The sequence below is a fragment of the Dryas octopetala genome, chromosome 1, assembly GCF_963921425.1.
Source record: "Dryas octopetala chromosome 1, drDryOcto1.1, whole genome shotgun sequence".
NCBI classification, from domain to species: Eukaryota; Viridiplantae; Streptophyta; class Magnoliopsida; order Rosales; family Rosaceae; genus Dryas; species Dryas octopetala.
The window spans coordinates 15,339,434-15,357,449 of record NC_141366.1 but is presented as its reverse complement, the minus strand read 5'-3'; the positions used below and the strand labels follow the sequence as shown (position 1 = coordinate 15,357,449).

The 18,016-nt window shown below is 38.2% G+C and overlaps 1 protein-coding gene and 1 long non-coding RNA gene across 2 annotated transcripts; both read left to right on the top strand.

Annotated features, from left to right (window-relative positions):
- The first annotated feature begins 11,468 nt into the window (after positions 1 to 11,468).
- Positions 11,469 to 15,723, top strand: LOC147298398 (uncharacterized). The gene is made up of 5 exons (XM_086250727.1): positions 11,469 to 13,829; positions 13,921 to 14,329; positions 14,415 to 15,158; positions 15,331 to 15,612; positions 15,700 to 15,723. Exons 1-5 carry the CDS (start codon positions 11,533 to 11,535, stop codon positions 15,721 to 15,723), a joined length of 3,756 nt encoding a protein of 1,251 aa, XP_086106853.1. The 5' UTR covers positions 11,469 to 11,532.
- Positions 15,724 to 15,915: 192 nt separating this feature from the next.
- LOC147298397 (uncharacterized) lies at positions 15,916 to 16,407 on the top strand. Its single transcript, XR_015120096.1, has 3 exons — positions 15,916 to 15,935; positions 16,010 to 16,225; positions 16,330 to 16,407. It is a non-coding gene; the product is annotated as an uncharacterized LOC147298397 (long non-coding RNA).
- Positions 16,408 to 18,016: the final 1,609 nt, after the last annotated feature.

Below are 18,016 nucleotides of genomic sequence, written 5' to 3'. Positions count from 1 at the left end.
CAACGCCGAGTCCTTCGTGCCCTCCGATCCGAACCGATGATTCTTCAAAAGATTGAGTGTTCATCTTTCCACGGTCGTCCCGGTTCGGCTCGGCTCGGCACGGAGGGAATATCCTTTTGAGTTCCAGCGTCAACCAGTTATGACTCGGAAGGATCTCTATCTACTGGATCGGCTCGGTTAGGAATTCCATGTCCGATCCGATCACACATAGACTTCATGTATACACATAAAGACATGCGTTCGGGTCGGCTCGGCTCCCCGCCGCCATTCCAAGAAAGATCACGTTGGGACGAACCGCCACACTTAAATGCACCTAACAAGATCTTTTGACAAATGGGACTTCCCAGCTCACATTCATGACTACTGAGGCAGTTCACCTGAATCTTCCATACTTGCATTCAATGCAGCATTGAATGCAAGGGAGGTGGGTAGCTGTGCATGCCACTGTTCACGACCGAACGCGTGGATCTTTCTCAACCAGCCAACCACATGCAGGTAACTTACTCATCACAATCTCCTTTGCTTATATATATACCAGCTTATATGTGCAAAATCAACTATCTATCAATCTCTCACCAGACAAACACTTACACAAAAGGCCTTCACTTACCCAAGAGCACACCCAACTTGTTGAGAATAAACCCAGAACATTTACCTTATTCTTCCCATTCTCCCAAGTTCATCATCTGTTCTTTCTCATCTTTTTTCAAACACCATCAAACACACATCACTGACTTCATCATCGGAGCGTGTTTGGCTGGTACCACACCGGTCCATCTCCTTTGATCTTGTTTCTCTTACAGGAAGATCTCACGTCATCATCCAACAAGACTTCGGATCAGCCAGGTCACCATTTCTAAGTTGTTGCATCTCTCTTACGGAAATTTGCATCAACACAGAAATTTAAGTGAGAGAATTAAGCTGACATATAATTGCTTTCGTGTACAGCTATAGCTGATCGATACCTTTAGCTATATAAATTAAAGCAAGCCTTAAGTGGAGCCTTGCCGAAACCTAGCAATAGCATAACCTTTGATTGGTAAGAAATACTATTACGTGCCACACAATGGAGGTCTTCAGTGTCATTCTTTAAATGGACAAATTTTAAGATGATCTCCCTAACATTACTTATTTGAAAAAGTATTCACAATTAATTGTAGAAAAAATGCTCGGTGCGAGTGCATATATGATTATATCCAGCTAAAAAGACTTGTTGATGTTTTGCTGAAATTAAGCAAGGGAGATTCTGCCTCTCATCGATCACTTCAGCTTAATATTCATTTTGTCGGGTCAAAACACATGAATTCCAATATTAAAACAGCCAAAGTGTTGGAGGCTTGTTGGAGCAATAGAATCATTTACTCTTAATCCTATTTATGGATGGTTTTTTCTATTCAGGGGAATGTGGTTGATAACATGTCCACCTAGCTACAAGGCTACAATGCACTCCTAGTTTTGCCCTTAATTGATCCACTTTGATAATTTAGGTGCTGGATGTTGTTCATTTCTAATTTTCTTTGAACAGAGAAAAAAAAAAAAAAAAAACCCAATGTGATACAATACAATGAACAAGCTTTAGAGTTTGAACCTCATTTTTTTCACCAAAAAGAAAAGTTTAAACCCTATTCTAAAAAGTAAAAACTAAGGATGGCTAGCTGACAAGCAATGGTTTGGTGGGTGGGCTCATTTGGTTAATTAATCATGCACCCCATTAGAGCATGATATCAATTTAACAAAAAGTATTTGCAATTGACTGTAGAAATGCCGAGTGCGAGTTTGGGACATGATATATTATATGTAAAGTGTTGATGCAAATTCTCGTGAGGTAGATGCAACAACTTAGAGATGGTGACTTGGCTGATCCGAAGCCTTGCTGGACGATGATGTGGATGTTGATTGAGATCTTCCTGCAAGAGAAACAAGATCAAAGGAGACGGACCGGTGTGGTACCAGCCAAACACGCTCCGATGATGAAGTCAGTGATGGTGTTTGATGGTAGGTGAGGAAGAACAAAGGAAGAACTTGGGAGAATAAGAAGAACAAGGCAAATGTTATGGGTTTATTCTCAGCAAGTGGGGTATGCTCTTGGGTGAGTGGAAATTTTAGTAAGTGTTTGTCTGGTGAGTAGTTGATAGCTAGATTTATGGATTGATCCCCCCATTTGTGCATATATGGTGCCTTATATAGGCTAGGAAGACTTGATGAGTAAGTTACCTGCATATGAATGAATGGTTGCCAGAGACCCACGCGCTTGGTCAGAACCAGTTGCATGCACAGCTACTCATCTCCTCAGTATTCAATGCTGCATTGAATGCTCCATTAAATGCAAGGTTGGAAGGTTCAGACAAACTACCCCAATAGTCATGGATGCAGGCTGGATATTCCATCTGTCAGAGGATTTGTGTCAGGTGCATTTAAGTGTGGCGGTTTCGTCTCAACGTGATCTTCCTCGGAGTGGCGGCGGGATGCCGAGCCGAACCGAACGCATGTTTTTATGCGTATACATGAAGTCCATATGTGATCGGATCGGGCATGGGATTCCAGATCGAGCCGGTCCAGTAGATTGGGGTCCCTCCGAGCCCTGACTGGTCGACGCCAGAACTCGAAAGAAGATTATATCTGTGCCGAGCCGAGCCGAACCGGGATGACCATGGAAAGATGAACACTCAATCCCTTGGAAGATCATCGGTTCGGCTCGGACCGAGCATGGAGGACTCGGCATGGAGATCCGACCTGAGCTGGCGGAGGAAGTGCTGAGCAGTGATGATGTGGAGGTCAAAGTCTGACCACTGGGAAGTCAAACATTGAAGTCAGGTCTGACCAGCCACGTGTCCGGCCCTGGTTGGCTACTGGATTGGTGTGGGTTTATCCACAAACATAAAGTAATTGAACTTTGAAGTTGCAGCTTGCTAGCTAGGAAGTTTCTCATTGTCCTTGATTTCCACCTACTTTCCCTACACGCAGAAAGCAGGGAAAAGCTGGTTGTCAGCTGAAAAAAAATGAGAATTTTTTTCGAGAATTATGATTGCCTAGCTCCGCCTTGTTAGTGATTGAGGATAAAATGTAATTGTTCCACGTATAATAAGTGATTGTTTATCGTTTGATATATTAAGTAAAATATTTTTTTAAGTTATATTGAAGTTTTTTGAGATAAAATCTTACACCTAATTGATAAATAGAGATGTATTAGATTTTATGTTTTACGCATGTAAACTTAAATAGTTAAGTTGATAATAATACCAATATGTCCAATATAGGAACCATTAATTGGACCAAGTAGGGGTGTGATTTGGATTGGAAAATCCGAATCCGACTGATTCCTATCCGAAAATTTCCAATTTTATTCCGAATCCGAAATTGCCGAATCCGAAAATGCCGAAATTCGAAAATTCCGAAAAAAATTGGATTGGAATTGGATTGTTTATGTAAATTCTGATTCTGATTCCGATCCGAATTCCGATCCAAAAAATTCCGAAATGTTCCGAAGGCATTTCGATCCAATATTTCCAAAATTATGCCAATTTATTCCATATTATATATTTTATCATTTATTTAGTATGATACATATAACATATATTTTAAAAAAGATGACTAATACTATTAATATAAACATATGTACATTATAAATATATGTGTATTATAATAACATAAATGGTAAGTTGGTAACACAAACATGCACCCACATTTTCCGTACATGTAATTACTATTTTTTTTTTATTAGGGAGGGGAATTGAAGATGTGGAGCAATTCTACAGTTATTCCAACTGGAATATCCCACAAATTGTAATTATTAATTACTAAATATTTAAGCTTATTATTTTCAAAATTTCAAACATGATATATATATATATATATATATGTGAGTAACATGTATCTACTAATAACATTTATTCTAACAATGTTGAATGAGCTCCAAAGATTAATCCCCCACCTCTAAGATATGTGCTATTAAGCCTATTATACATTCATAGTGACATTTATTTCTCTTATATAATATGTATGTTATAATATATAATATATACCATTAAACATACACAATATATATCATACATAATTTATTTCTTAACATACATAATCTAGCAATGAAAAACTTGCTAAATTGCATCTTTCTTTCTTTTCTTTTTTTCCTTCTTTTCTAGATTTTTTTTATGGTAATGGTATGAGATGGTATGGTTCTAAATGTTATTTAAATTAATATTTTGAATTTTCTTTTTAAATTGGACATATATTTTAATTACATTTTAATATAAATATTGAAATGCATCATAATCTATTGTCTTTTAATTTTTGTTTGTTTGTTAATTTCATCATTATTCTAAAAAAAAAATCCAAACATGTTCTAAAAAATATTATGAAAATGTGAAAATTTCGATTTTTTATTCGAAAATTTCAAATTTTATCCGAAAGTTCCGAAGTGTTATATTCCGAAAAATTCCGAAAATTCCGAGAAATCCGAAAATTCCGAATCGAAATGAGACGTTGAAATTCCGATTTTTTGGAATAGAAATTGAAACATAAATTTCATTCCAAAATTTTTTGGATTGGAATTGGAACACCCTATTTTCGATTCGATCCGGCCGAAACACACCCCTAGGACCAAGACATGCCCCAAACATACCTCTCATCGATCAGTTCAGCTTCGGCATGCATACCCTCGATCTGTGGCTTGATTGTAATTATCCGAATAATATTCATATCATTGGCTGACGAAATACCGCATCCTTTTATGTTCGTCATCCTCCTCATTCTTCCACACTAACAATAAAAGTCACCTTATCTTTTTGGTCTAAGTCTTTTTCTTTTCCTTTTGGATAGATGCGATAAGATCCGCTTTAATAAAGTTTTTTTGTTTTTTTGTTATGTCGAATTCGCTCTCTAACAATAACGGTAACCAAGAATGTAAAACAAAAAAACAATAATGTTGACAGCTAACATCACAAGCTAATGACTTGGATTGAAGTTTCAACCAACCAACTCAAAATAATTACAATTAATTGATGGTTTCACATGAACTTCAGATCGATCCACCATACCTGAGAAAAAATTTATAATATCATTTGATGGTCTACTATATTTATCTTTTTATCACATAACTTAATAAATAATTAAAGAAAAAGATAAAGGGTTTTTTTTTTTTAAAGTCTATTTTTAAAAATTTACTATTCATCCGGCCCAACCGCTACAGTGAACTACTGTAGCGGCCCACTTTAAAAAAAAACCGTTACTACAGTAACGGCGTTACTGTAGCGCGCTACAGTATTTTTAAAATGCAATTTTTTTTCTTTATTTTAGTGCCATTTAGTACATAAATTATCCAAAAAAAATCATAATTTAGGTATTTTTTATTTTATAAACATATTAAATAATAACCAACATAAAACACAAAAAATCAAGATGTCCATAATCTTTTGCATTTATTAGTAAATATAATTGTTACTATCGAAAATAACAATCACCTATTGTTACTATCCGGTAGTAACAATTACCTATTGCTATTGCCCAACAGTAACAATCATCTATTGCTACTGTCAGACAATGGCAATCAAGTAACAATAACAATAAAAATAAATTAGAGAATATAATTTAAACCTAATACAATCTTTGCTATCGAAAAGTAACAGTCACCTATTGCTACTGCCCAGCATAACAATCACATATTGCTATTGTCCGACAGTAACAATCATCTAACAATAGCAATAAAAATACATTAGAGGATATAATTTAAACCTAATACAATCCTTGTGAAAGCATAAACAACCAAATGAATTATAAACCTATAACACAATGACAACAAAATAAAACAAAATCACAATAACTTGAAACTTCCAGATCTAACTTGAAACTTGTTATACGAAATAATTGATTGAATATAGCGGTGAAGTGAAACAGCCCAAAAGTGTAGGCTAAAAGGTAATTTATTTTGCCTGTTGAAACTTAGTTATTATACTCTTGCAACCAGCTTTGGATCTTGACTCTGTCATGCAAGCAAGTGATTCTGCAACAAACAATCTTCTCAGACTGCAAGAGACAATTGAAAGGAAAACATTTCATTATGAGAAAGTAAAGAAACTACTGAGAATATCAAGAGCGATCAAGTTATACCTCTTTGTAACCTATTGAAAGTCGTTTTGCATAATCATTGGCCACATGCTGCTTCTTTGTGCCACTAACTACATCAATTATCCCAAAAAATTCAAAGCATGTGTGCACAGTGCATGCAAAAATTATATACATGATACATCAAATAAGTTGCCACTGTCAAACAATAACAATAACATATTGTTACTGACTTGAGGCTTTTGCTTCCTCAACTCCACAATCTGAAAGTTTCTTTCTTAATATTTTTTTATTCATCATTTTCTCCTAAACCAAACTAAATAGGTAAACCAACCTAACACATTTCCATTCAGATTTCTCAAACTTAATGAGATTTCATACCATATTGCAGGAACATAAAAATCATAGTAAAAGTTTGTTACTGTTAAACAGTAACAATAACAATAACAAGTTCTTATTGACAAACAGTAACAACTAGAGCCTCACTTACATTTTCAATTTTAAGTAAATAATTGACAGAAAATCTTACATATTCAACTACTTAGTATGAAAAAATCAAAATAAGTGAGATTTCATACCCTAAGAACATAAAAATCATAGTAAAAGGTTAATACTGTCAAGCAATAGCAATAACAGGTTATTACTGATAAATAGTAACAACTAGAGCCTTACTTACATTTTCAATTCTAAGTCAAAAATTGACAACAAGCCTTACACCTTCAACTATTCAACATAAAAAAATCAAAATAATTGAGATTAATTTCATAATCTACAAGAACATATATAAAAATCACAATAAAATGTTGTTACTATCAAACAGTAACAATAACAAGTTGTTACTGCCAAATAGTAACAACCAAAGCTTCACTTACATTTTCAATTATAAGTCAAGCATTGACAACAATAGTTTCATAGCCAATTTTGCAGAATAATTTGGTACCTTTTCATCTTTAGAGAAGAAACATCTATAATAAGAAGTGTGGTAACTAGCACATATTAGATATATGCTCAGTTCAGAAATGATTGTGTTATTAACATATTTAAGAAAAAAGAAAAAGGAGCTCATAATACATTCTTTACCATAGTCACTGCAAACATATCAATTGGTCTCTCTACGTAAATGTATGAAAAATCCTAAAAGTATGAAAATATATATAATATTTTGAAAGTTAGTCAACTATATATCAGGAAAACACACTTCATAGAGTACATAGATACACAACAATGACAAAGTACATGGAACAAAGATGATGTTCTAAAGGGTGAATGCAAAGCCGATCTTCAATTAGCCAACTACAATATGGAGCTGGTCTACTATTAAAAGTACTCTTTATAATTGATAGACCTTTAATGTGGAGTGTAGTTTTTGCATGAGATCATGCAATAATAAGTGACTCTAAATTTTAAGCAGGCATAAAGATCTACCATTTATAAACAAGGATAAAAGATATAGATTTTTTGTTTTTCAGAAAAAAAAAAAAAAAAGACCAACAACAGAACTGGCATGATTGAACAAAAAAGAATTTCTATATACACTATTATATGTACATTTATTCTCGCAACAACTCTCTTCTAGTTTTCCTTCTTCTCAAATTCATTGTGATTAATAGTCTTTACTCAAAATATATACGTACATTGCATGTGATTGTGTTGAGGAAATGAAAGCTACTCCCACTACAAGAAAAATATATTTGGGCGACCAAACTTTGGGCGACGAACATATATTCGTCGCCCAAAGAAATTTAGGGCGACGAACAAGAAAATTTGTCGCTCAAAATCATAAAGTTTTGGGCGACGAACAACAAGTTCCTCGCCCAAAGTAACTTTGGGCGACGAACCCATTTCGTCGCCTAAACATTAACAACAAACAATTAATTGGGAAATACATTGGGCGAGGAATATATATGTTCGTCGCCCAAAGTGCCTTTGGGCGAGGAACAAGAAAATTTGTCGCCCAAACTTACTTTGGGTGACAAAATATTTCCTCGCCCAAACTATGTTTGGGCGAGGAATATACATTTCGTCGCCCAAAGACACTTTGGGTGACGAAATTATGTTCGTCGCCCAAACTATGTTTGGGCGAGGAATATGTTCGTCACCCAAAGGATCATCCTGTTTTGTAATAATGGTTTGGGCGAGGAATCTCACAATTCGTCGCCTAAAGTTAGTTTGGGCGACGAAATTTTAGGTTCCTCGCCCAAGATCACTTTGGGCGACGAAATTTGTAGTTCCTCGCCCAAAGTAAGAATATTTTTTTGTTTACAATTTTATATATGTAATAGCATACTATACGATTGTATTTCCAAAGATCATAACCATTCATTTTTTAATTCCCCACTTAAGGATCATCCATGCAAAAAATTAGCTCAATCGGAGATGTAGAAGTTAGGTAACGGTGGTTGAACTTATGAACGATTGTAAATTTTCTAATACGAATCGAAGTATAAAATGAATTCCGATTTAGCCGATTTTTTGCAGGGATGATCTTCCAGTATAAACGAATAGAATGAACGGTTCCGATCGTTGAAATCACATTGTAGTCTTCACAAATTGTTGAATCACCAAAATTTCTACCCAAAAGTTAATATAATTATACTCTTCAAGTGTATTTGTATGTAGAAGATCACTTTTGTATTGTGTTTTTAACGATCCGAACCGATCATTCCTTAGTGCCTCACTTAAGGATCATCTATGCAAAAAATTAGCTCAATCGGAGATGTAAAAGTTAGGTAACGGTGGTTGAACTTATGAACGATTGTAAATTTTGTAATACGAATCGAAGTATGAGATGAATTCCGATTTAGCCGATTTTTCGCAGGGATGATCTTCCAGTATAAACGAATAGAATGAACGGTTCCGATCTTTAAAATCACATTGTAGTCTTCACAAATTGTTGAATCACCAAAATTTCTACCCAAAAGTTAATATAATTATACTCTTTAAGTGTATTTGTATGTAGAAGATCACTTTTGTATTGTGTTTTTAACGATCCGAACCGATCATTCCTTAGTGCCTCACTCAAAGATCATCCATGCAAAAAATTAACTCAATTGGAGATGTAGAAGTTAGGTTTAGCATTTAGGATGTATGAACGATCTTGATTCTTATAATAATAATCGAACGAGTAGATGAACTCCGATTGAGCCGATTTTTTGCAGGGTTGATCTTTGAGTGTGAACATATATGAAGAATGGCTCTGATTGTGATAATCACGTTGTGGTCTTCACAATTATTGAAGCTACAAGGTTTTAACGAAAGAGTTGATATAATTTTAGTCTTCAAATGCAAAAATCACTGATTTATATGTAGAACCTTATATGTCGATTGTGTTTTTAACGATCTGAACCGTTCATTTATTAGTTTGTCACTCAAAGATCATTCCTCTAAAATATTAGGTCAATTGGAGATCTAGAAGTTTGGTATTGGAGCTCGAACGTATGAACGACTATGGTTCATAAAAAAATTCAACTTTGGGCGACGAAATATAACTTTAGGCGACGAACAGTGCGTCGCCCAAAGTCTGAAATTATGGCGGGATAAAACGGCGCCCTAAAGTCAACGACTTTGGGCGACGAACATGAATTCGTCGCTCAAAGTGACTTTAGGCGAGGAATTAACAAGTTCGTCGCCCAAAGTCACTTTGGGCGACGAATTTATTTTCGTCGCTTTAATATACTTGGGGCGACGAACATAAATTCGTCGCCCAAAGTGACTTTGGGCGACGAACTTGTTAATTCCTCGCCTAAAGTCACTTTGGGCGACGAATTCATGTTCGTCGCCCAAAGTCTTTAAATTTATACCCATTTCTGGGTTCACTTCAGTCAGCTCACTCGATCCCTCACCTCACCCTCGCGCCGCAGTCCCTCACCCTCGCCTCGCAGCGCCTCCTCCTTCCTCCTCCCTCCTCCCTCCTCCTCCCTCCACCTCCTCCCTCCTCCTCCTCCTCCTCCTCCCTCCTTCCCCGAAACCCAAAACCGCCCCCCCCCCATCGGCAACCCACCCCCGAAAACCCACCCCTCCTACCGAAACCCACCCCCCCCATCGGAGACCCACCCCCGCCGCGAAAACCCATCCACCCTCGCCGAAACCCACCCCCGAAAATACCCACCCCCGCCGAAACCCACCCCCCACCCGAAACCCACCCTCCCCCGAAACCCACCCTCCACCGAAACCCATCCCCCCCCCCCCCCCCCCGCCGAAACCCACCCCCCACCCGAAACCCACCCTCCCCCGAAACCCACCCTCCACCCGAAAACCCCCCCCCCCTCGAAGCCGAAAGCAGCTCAAGCTCAAGGTATTTTCTGAATTTGGTTTTTTTTTTTTTTTTTTGAATTTATGGTATTTTCGGGTATTTTCTGTTTTTTATTGGTATTTTCTGTTTTTTATGGTATTTTCTGGTTTTTTTGGTATTTTCTGTTTTTTATGGTATTTTCTGTTTTTTATATTTTCTAATATTGTGGATTTTGTACTTGTTGTGGATTTTGCATAAATTGATTGTGAAATTTCTGATTTTAGTGGTAATTAGTTAATGTTGTGGGTTTTTTTAATTTAGTGGTTTGGTTGTGAAATCTGAATTTAGATTGATGTTGGGCCCATATTTGACAATGATTTATTTTTTTGGTGAAGGAAGGATATTGTTGCATTTGTTGTGAAGGATAATTGCATTTTTGGTGAGGTATGTGTTTAATCTATCTTTTAGTTAAGTTTTTGTATGATTTAGTATTTAATGTTTCATATATAATTGTATTAAATTTTTGAGTGAATTAGTTTGTATGTTAAAATTAATTATAAAATTCATTAATTAATTTGTATGTTTTTGTATGCTAAAATTTAATAGTTTGTTTGTATGCTTATATGTATATTGTTAAATTAATTATAATTTAGTTTGTATGTTACATTTAGTTTAGTTTTAATTGCAAAATTTTCGATGACGTAGTCCAGCACTCCTCGAGTACTGGGTGAGGTCATGTGGCACGAAGCGCTTGTGCGAAGTTATCAATCGATAACTTTGTACATTTAACTAGTCGTGCGAAGTTATCAGTGGATAACTTTGTACACTAAATTTCAATCGATACCTTAGACCCGTTCGAGAGTCTATTGGGGCGCGCATGGACGCTTGGCGTGACTGCGCTCCAATATGATTCTTGAATTGTCCAAATTACCCATGGACAGTTTGGGAGTGCACAATTATGTGTTGTGGTTAGCGGTTCATGTGACGTGGTTTTGATCTGAGAAAATTTCGGCAACATCTCCTTATGTGTTCTTCGAGTGCATACTAGATATTTGTTTTAAATATCTACGTCGTGCACTTGGAGAACCATAGGGAGATGCTGCCGAAATTTTCTCAGATCAAAACCACGTCGTGTGAGCCAACAACCACGACACATATGTGCATTCTCGAATGGGATAGGGCCCTTACCGGAGGCATAAGGAGACGAAGAATGGTGACGCATCGTTTTCTAATTGTCGTGTAATATGGAAACAGGCATCATGGACCGACAGTGGATACGTAATACGAATCGTGTTAGTGATGAATATTTGTATGGGATCGAGTCATTTATCCAAGTTGCACAGGAACATGTCAATGCTCAGAATAATATAAGGTGTCCGTGCCGGAATTGTAACAACTCTTTATGGAAGACAGTGCGTGAAGTCAGAATTCATTTGGTGAGATTTGGGATGTCACACAACTACACGACATGGTATTATCATGGTGAACCGAGAGTTTATGCTTCGACGTCCTCGGAGACCCGAACAATTCTGCAGCCTACTGAATCTGTTGCTGATGATAATGACCAAGTGATGGGCATAATAAACGATGCTTATCCATATGCATCGCTAGATCACGAAGTCAGTCAGCATGATACAGAGAGCGATAATATGGATCAAGATGATGGGTTGCCCGAAGTCCAAAGAGAAGAGTTTGATAAGTACGAGAGATTGTTGAAACAAGCTCAGCGGGAATTGTACTCTGGTTGTGAAGAGTTCTCAGTGCTAACTGCTGTTGTGGAGTTAATGCATTGGAAAGTACTTAATCAACATTCGAATCGAAGTTATGATCAGTTGATGGGGATTTTGAAACGAATGCTTCCAAAGAACAATCATATACCTGAAACCCATTATCTTGCGAATAAGGTGTTGAAAGATCTCGGTTTGGGATATGAAAAGATTCATGCATGCAAGAATGATTGTGTATTGTTTTACAAAGAACACCAAGGGAAGGATAAATGCCCTGTGTGCAATGAACCGAGATATAAGAACAAGTCTGTAGAGAGAAAGAAACAGATTCCGCAAAAGGTGTTGCGTTATTTCCCACTTAAGCCAAGGTTGCAACGATTGTACATGTCGACACATACTGCAAGTGACATGAGGTGGCACAAAGATAAGCGGGTTGAGGATGATGTGATGAGACATCCTGCAGACGGAAGCGCATGGAAAGAATTTGACAAGATATATCCGGATTTTGCAGCAGATGCACGAAATGTCAGATTAGGACTTGCTACTGATGGATTTAATCCATTCGGAAATATGAGCACATCTCACAGCACTTGGCCAGTGGTCGTGGTTCCTTATAATTTGCCTCCCTGGAAATGCATGAAAAAAGAATTCACAATCATGACGCTATTAATTCCAGGACCGCAATCCCCTGGCAAGGAGATCGATGTATATTTGCGGCCATTGATTGATGAGCTGAAAGAATTGTGGCAAAATGGTGTGCCGACATATGATAAGTCCACCGAAACAATGTTTTCCTTGCGTGCGGCAGTCATGTGGACAATAAATGATTTCCCAGCTTATGGGAATTTATCAGGTTGGAGCACCAAGGGTTATATGGCATGTCCTACTTGTAATAAAGATATAACTTTCGCTTGGCATGGTGGTAAAGTATGTTATATGGGCCACCGAAGATGGTTGCCGGGGGATCATAAATGGCGTCACAGTAAGGAGGCCTTTGACGGAAAAAAGGAGATGGGCGTGAAACCTAAAGAATTATCTGGTGATGACATCTTGAGGCAGTTGAATAACTTAGAATTTGGCCGGATTGGTAAACATCCCTCTAACAAAGAACGAAATATGCCAAGGTCACCTGCACATCTAAATTGGACAAACAAGTCGATATTCTTCGAGTTGGAGTATTGGTCCAAGTTGAAAATCAGGCACAATCTCGATGTAATGCATATTGAGAAGAACGTGTGCGAAAGTTTGGTGGGGACAATCTTGGGCATTGAGGGAAAATCAAAGGACACAATTAAGGCTCGACAAGATTTGCAAGAAATGGGCATCAGGAAACATTTGTGGTTAACGAAGAAGGGTGATAAAATGATAAAGAAACATCCATTTTATACCATGAAGCCTGTGGACAAGAAAGAATTCTTAAAGTTTCTTGCATCGGTCAAATTTCCAGATGGATACGCGGCCAATATCTCTCGAAATGTGAAAATCGACTCTGGAAAAATTTTGGGCTTGAAAAGTCATGATTGTCATGTTTTATTGCAACGTCTGCTTCCGGTGGGTATTCGAAAGTTTTTGCCCGAAGATGTGGTTGAACCGATTGTTGGGTTGTCGAGGTTCTTTCAGCATATCTGTGCTAAGACGTTGCGCGTGTCGGACATGGCAAAATTGAAAGATGAGATTGTGTACATCCTATGCAAATTTGAACAAATATTTCCACCGGCCTTTTTTGATATAATGATTCATTTAATGATACATTTACCGCAAGAGGCAATTCTTGCTGGGCCGGTCAGTTATCGGTGGATGTACCCAATAGAAAGGTAACAATTTCTAAACTATTTCATTACTATTCTCCAAGTTCAGCTCTATGTTACTCATAAAATTTTTCTCACTATGTAATTACATTTGCAGAATGTTGGGTAATTACAAAAGGTACGTCCGAAACCGGGCACGCCCCGAAGGCTCCATAGCAGAGGCATACATTGCAAATGAATCCATCACGTCCTGTGCAATGTACCTCAGCAGTGTTGAGACGTCATTCAATCGCCCCCAACGCAACGACGACGGCGGTGAAAAAAATGAGACACTTTCTGTCTTTTCTCAAATTACACGACCATTTGGCGAAGCCCCTAAATCAGCTGTTGAATTCTCGAAACACGATATGGAGGTGGCTCATTGGTTCATACTCAACAATTGCGAAGAAGTTGACTCTTTACGCATTGAGCATGAGGAACTAATGAAGCACGACTATCCAAGATGGGACATGGAACGTGTACAGAAAAAGCATCGGGAATTGTTTCCTAAATGGTTTAAGGAACATGTAAGTGATTACTGACAATAATGATCAGTTCGTTCATGTGTTTGTAAATTTTTTGTAATATATTAATTCCATTGTCTTTTAACAGATGGAAAAGCTGACTGATGATAATTCGCCGTTATACAAGGAGTTAATGAGTTTGGCGAGTGGTATTCAATGGGTTGAAACGTTTTCCGGATGTAATGTGAATGGAGTCAAGTTTTTAACTGTAGAACGAGATGCCATCTTGAGCACTCAAAATAGCGGGGTTTGTGTAGAGAACTTGGACACTGGCACGGTTGATTTCTACGGCAAGCTGACGAGTGTACATCAAGTCTTGTACTCGCATCGCTTTCAAGTTGTGTTATTTAAGTGTGATTGGTTTAATACAGACCCGAATAGGAACAACAGTATTAAACTCGATTACGACTTAATATCTGTGAATACAAACACTCGATGGTATGAGAATGATTCATTTATTCTTGCCACAATGGCAAAACCAGTATGTTATCTGGATGACCCTAAGGCGGGTGTGGGTTGGAAAGTAGCTCAGATGATTCAGAATCTAAATATATGGGATATTCCAGAAAAAGAAAATCAGGATGACGTGGCCTATCAAGAGGATTCATCTTCGACCATACCTAATCCATACAACAATGATGTTATCATACAACAAGTCGAGATACATGACGTTCCTCCAATTGAGATCGATGCCTTATCAATTGATCTTGGGCCACTTCCCCGAATTGATGTTAATGATTTCATCGATGATGATGATGATGATGATGATGATGATGATGATGAAGATGATGAAGATGAAGATGAAGATGAAGATGAATATGAAGATGATGATGTTGATGGTATCGATGATGATGATGATGATGAAATGAGTATTTCTAGTGGTGATTCAGATTAGTAATTGATAATGGTGATTCATATTAGTAAGTGATAATGATGATTCAGATTAGTAAGTTATTACTTTAGTTTTCTTTTTTACTAACATAAATATTTATTGAATTGTGCAGATGAGTTTGATCTCGAACAGGGGTGGATCTCGGAGGTCCACTTTAGCATCTATGTCCGCCCCTGCAGCCCAGCCCGCCCCTGCAGCCCAGCCCGCCCCTGCAGCCCAGCCCGACCTCATAGCCCAGGGCGACTCGACCCCGGCGATATCCCCAGATCTCTCATCTAGTACTGGGTCTGGGATTCAGTCGGCACGGAGGGCCCGACGGGGTCACCGTTATGGTGCATATGATAATGTTGCATCATCCACTCGTACTGCCTCATCATCAGAGAGTAAGAAAAATGTTTTCACATCACTTGTGTTTATGTTTAATTTTATTTAGATGTTATAAGATTACTGTGAAATTAATATGTTATATTTGCTTTTCTAGGTACCAAAACCACAAGGGGGATAAGTAGAGGGTTGAAGGCGTCGCGAATCACTCGCACGACGAACGAGAGGATTCGAATCGTTATTGAGCAAGGTCACCTACGACCGAGCAAGGAGGTCCATAGTACTTTCGCTTCCTTTGTCGGATCGATTGTCCGTGGTGAATGCCCCATGCTTTTCCCCAGTTGGGAAAAGGTTGATGACGCCATCAAGAGAAGCATTATGGGCTCCATTTCTGTGAGTATATTTCGATTAATATAAAATGATTAATTTGATCATTCCTAACAATTTGATAATTGCATTTTTTTCAGGTAAACTATGACATTCGGATGGAGGATCCGGATGTAGCTAGGTATATGGAGAAGTTATTGAGAAAAGTGTACGCACAATGGAAGCACGAGCTGCACAAAGAATATAACATGTTTGGATCGGCAGATGAGGCATTGGCCAGCCCTCCTCCGGAGATGGCAGCTCGGCTTGATCAGTGGCAGTGGTTGTGCACTCATTTTCAGAGTCCGGAATTTTTGGTATGTTATATCATTTTAGGACTTCAAAATTATTTTTTCTTATGTTATTCCTTTATTGTGTATACACTAATATGTGCATTTCCAATTTGCTTCATATTTAACAGAGGAAGTCGAATGCCAATCTTCAGAACCGGAAAGCGCCCGCAAGGATTGATCATCATGGTGGTTCCATGCCCTTCTCATATCGGGTGGAGTCATATCGTCATGTGCGCATATATTTAATTTAATATATATATATATATTCCTTAGTATTGTTTGAGTTTTTGTCAACATTACATTCTTTTTCAGGCTGGTTCGCAATTTCCGGAGGTCGACAACTACGGGGATGTTTATGCCCGACCCGGCAACGACAAGGGCAAGGCGAAGCACGTTAGTTTTTTATATTTTAGTTTTATTTCACAAATTTAAATTTTTGTATTTGATTTCTTAATTCCTAACTTGTGTATAATATTTTGAAGGCTGAAATGCTCGCCAAGAAGGCGAGTTATTTGGAGGAGGTGGCCAGCCAGTACCCTCCGGACACTCCGTTGGAGACGATCTCAGTCCCCGATCCCGATGCCGGTCTTCGTATTATGACGGAGACACTGGGTGTTAGGCGTGGTAGGGAGATACGCGGAATGGGAGCGGGTCGGGTTCGTGATCTCAGCGCCGGGTCTTCATCTCAGCCATCTGCAGATATAGTCAACCTGACCACTGAAGTGCAGTTGTTGAAGGGTCAGCTAGAAGAATCGAGAGCGGCATATGCGGAGCAGACGAGTAAGGTGCAGCAGATGCAGCAGATGTTTGGCCAGTTGGCCAGGATTGTACCTGGGTTTGTGCTGCCGCCCAACATTGACCAGTGCATGCCAGACTCCTCCACCGGTGTCGATGATGCTACTGACCTAGGGGGCCATTAGTTATTTGTATGTATGTATTAATTAAATTGTTTCTACTTTGTATGGATATTTTGGATATATAAATTTATTAATTTTGTTTTATATAATTTTTGAATATTAAATTCATATATATAATTTAAATAAAAAAATTTTTTTTAAATAAAATACGTTTGGGCGACGAAATTTATTCGTCGCCTAAACATGCTTTGGGCGACGAATTTTATGTTTTGGGAGACAAAAAAATTTCGTCACCCCAGGTGTCTTTGGGCGACGAAATTTATGGGTTCGTCGCCCAAACTCTTGGGCGACGAACTTTGGGCGAATAATTGCTCGACGAACCAATTTCGTCGCCCAAACGTTTGGGCGACGAAACGCTACTTTGGGCGACGAATTCCGTTCCTCTCCCAAACCCTTTTTTCTTGTAGTGTCCTGCACCAAAAACTTCATTTCCCAAAGTCACACAACCTAGAGGGTCTTCACCGAAAATGCTCATGTTCTTCCTGTAATGGGTGTGATAGGCATTTTATGTAGAACCAACGATCACAGTACAATCAAAATTTCAAACCCTAAAAATTTCAAAATCATAATTCTTCAAAATTGACAAGCAAGACCATGGGGAAAAGAAAGCTCTTGATTAGAAGAGTAGGAAAATACCATAATCGAGTAGAGTCATCGTCGAGTTCACATGAAAATTGGTCGGAAAGCTTCTACTTCTTGACGTCGATCTGCTGCCGTCGCTGGGTGGTTGGACGATTGAAGGCCATGGGAAGGAAGAGGAGAGAGAGGCGAGCATGGAGACGTGGGTCTTGCCGCCATCCATGGCCGGACGACGATGCATCGAGGAGAGAAAGAGTGACGGTGAAGAGAGACAAGAGAGAGAACGGTGCTGAGTTTGAAATAAGAGAAATGAGAGAAG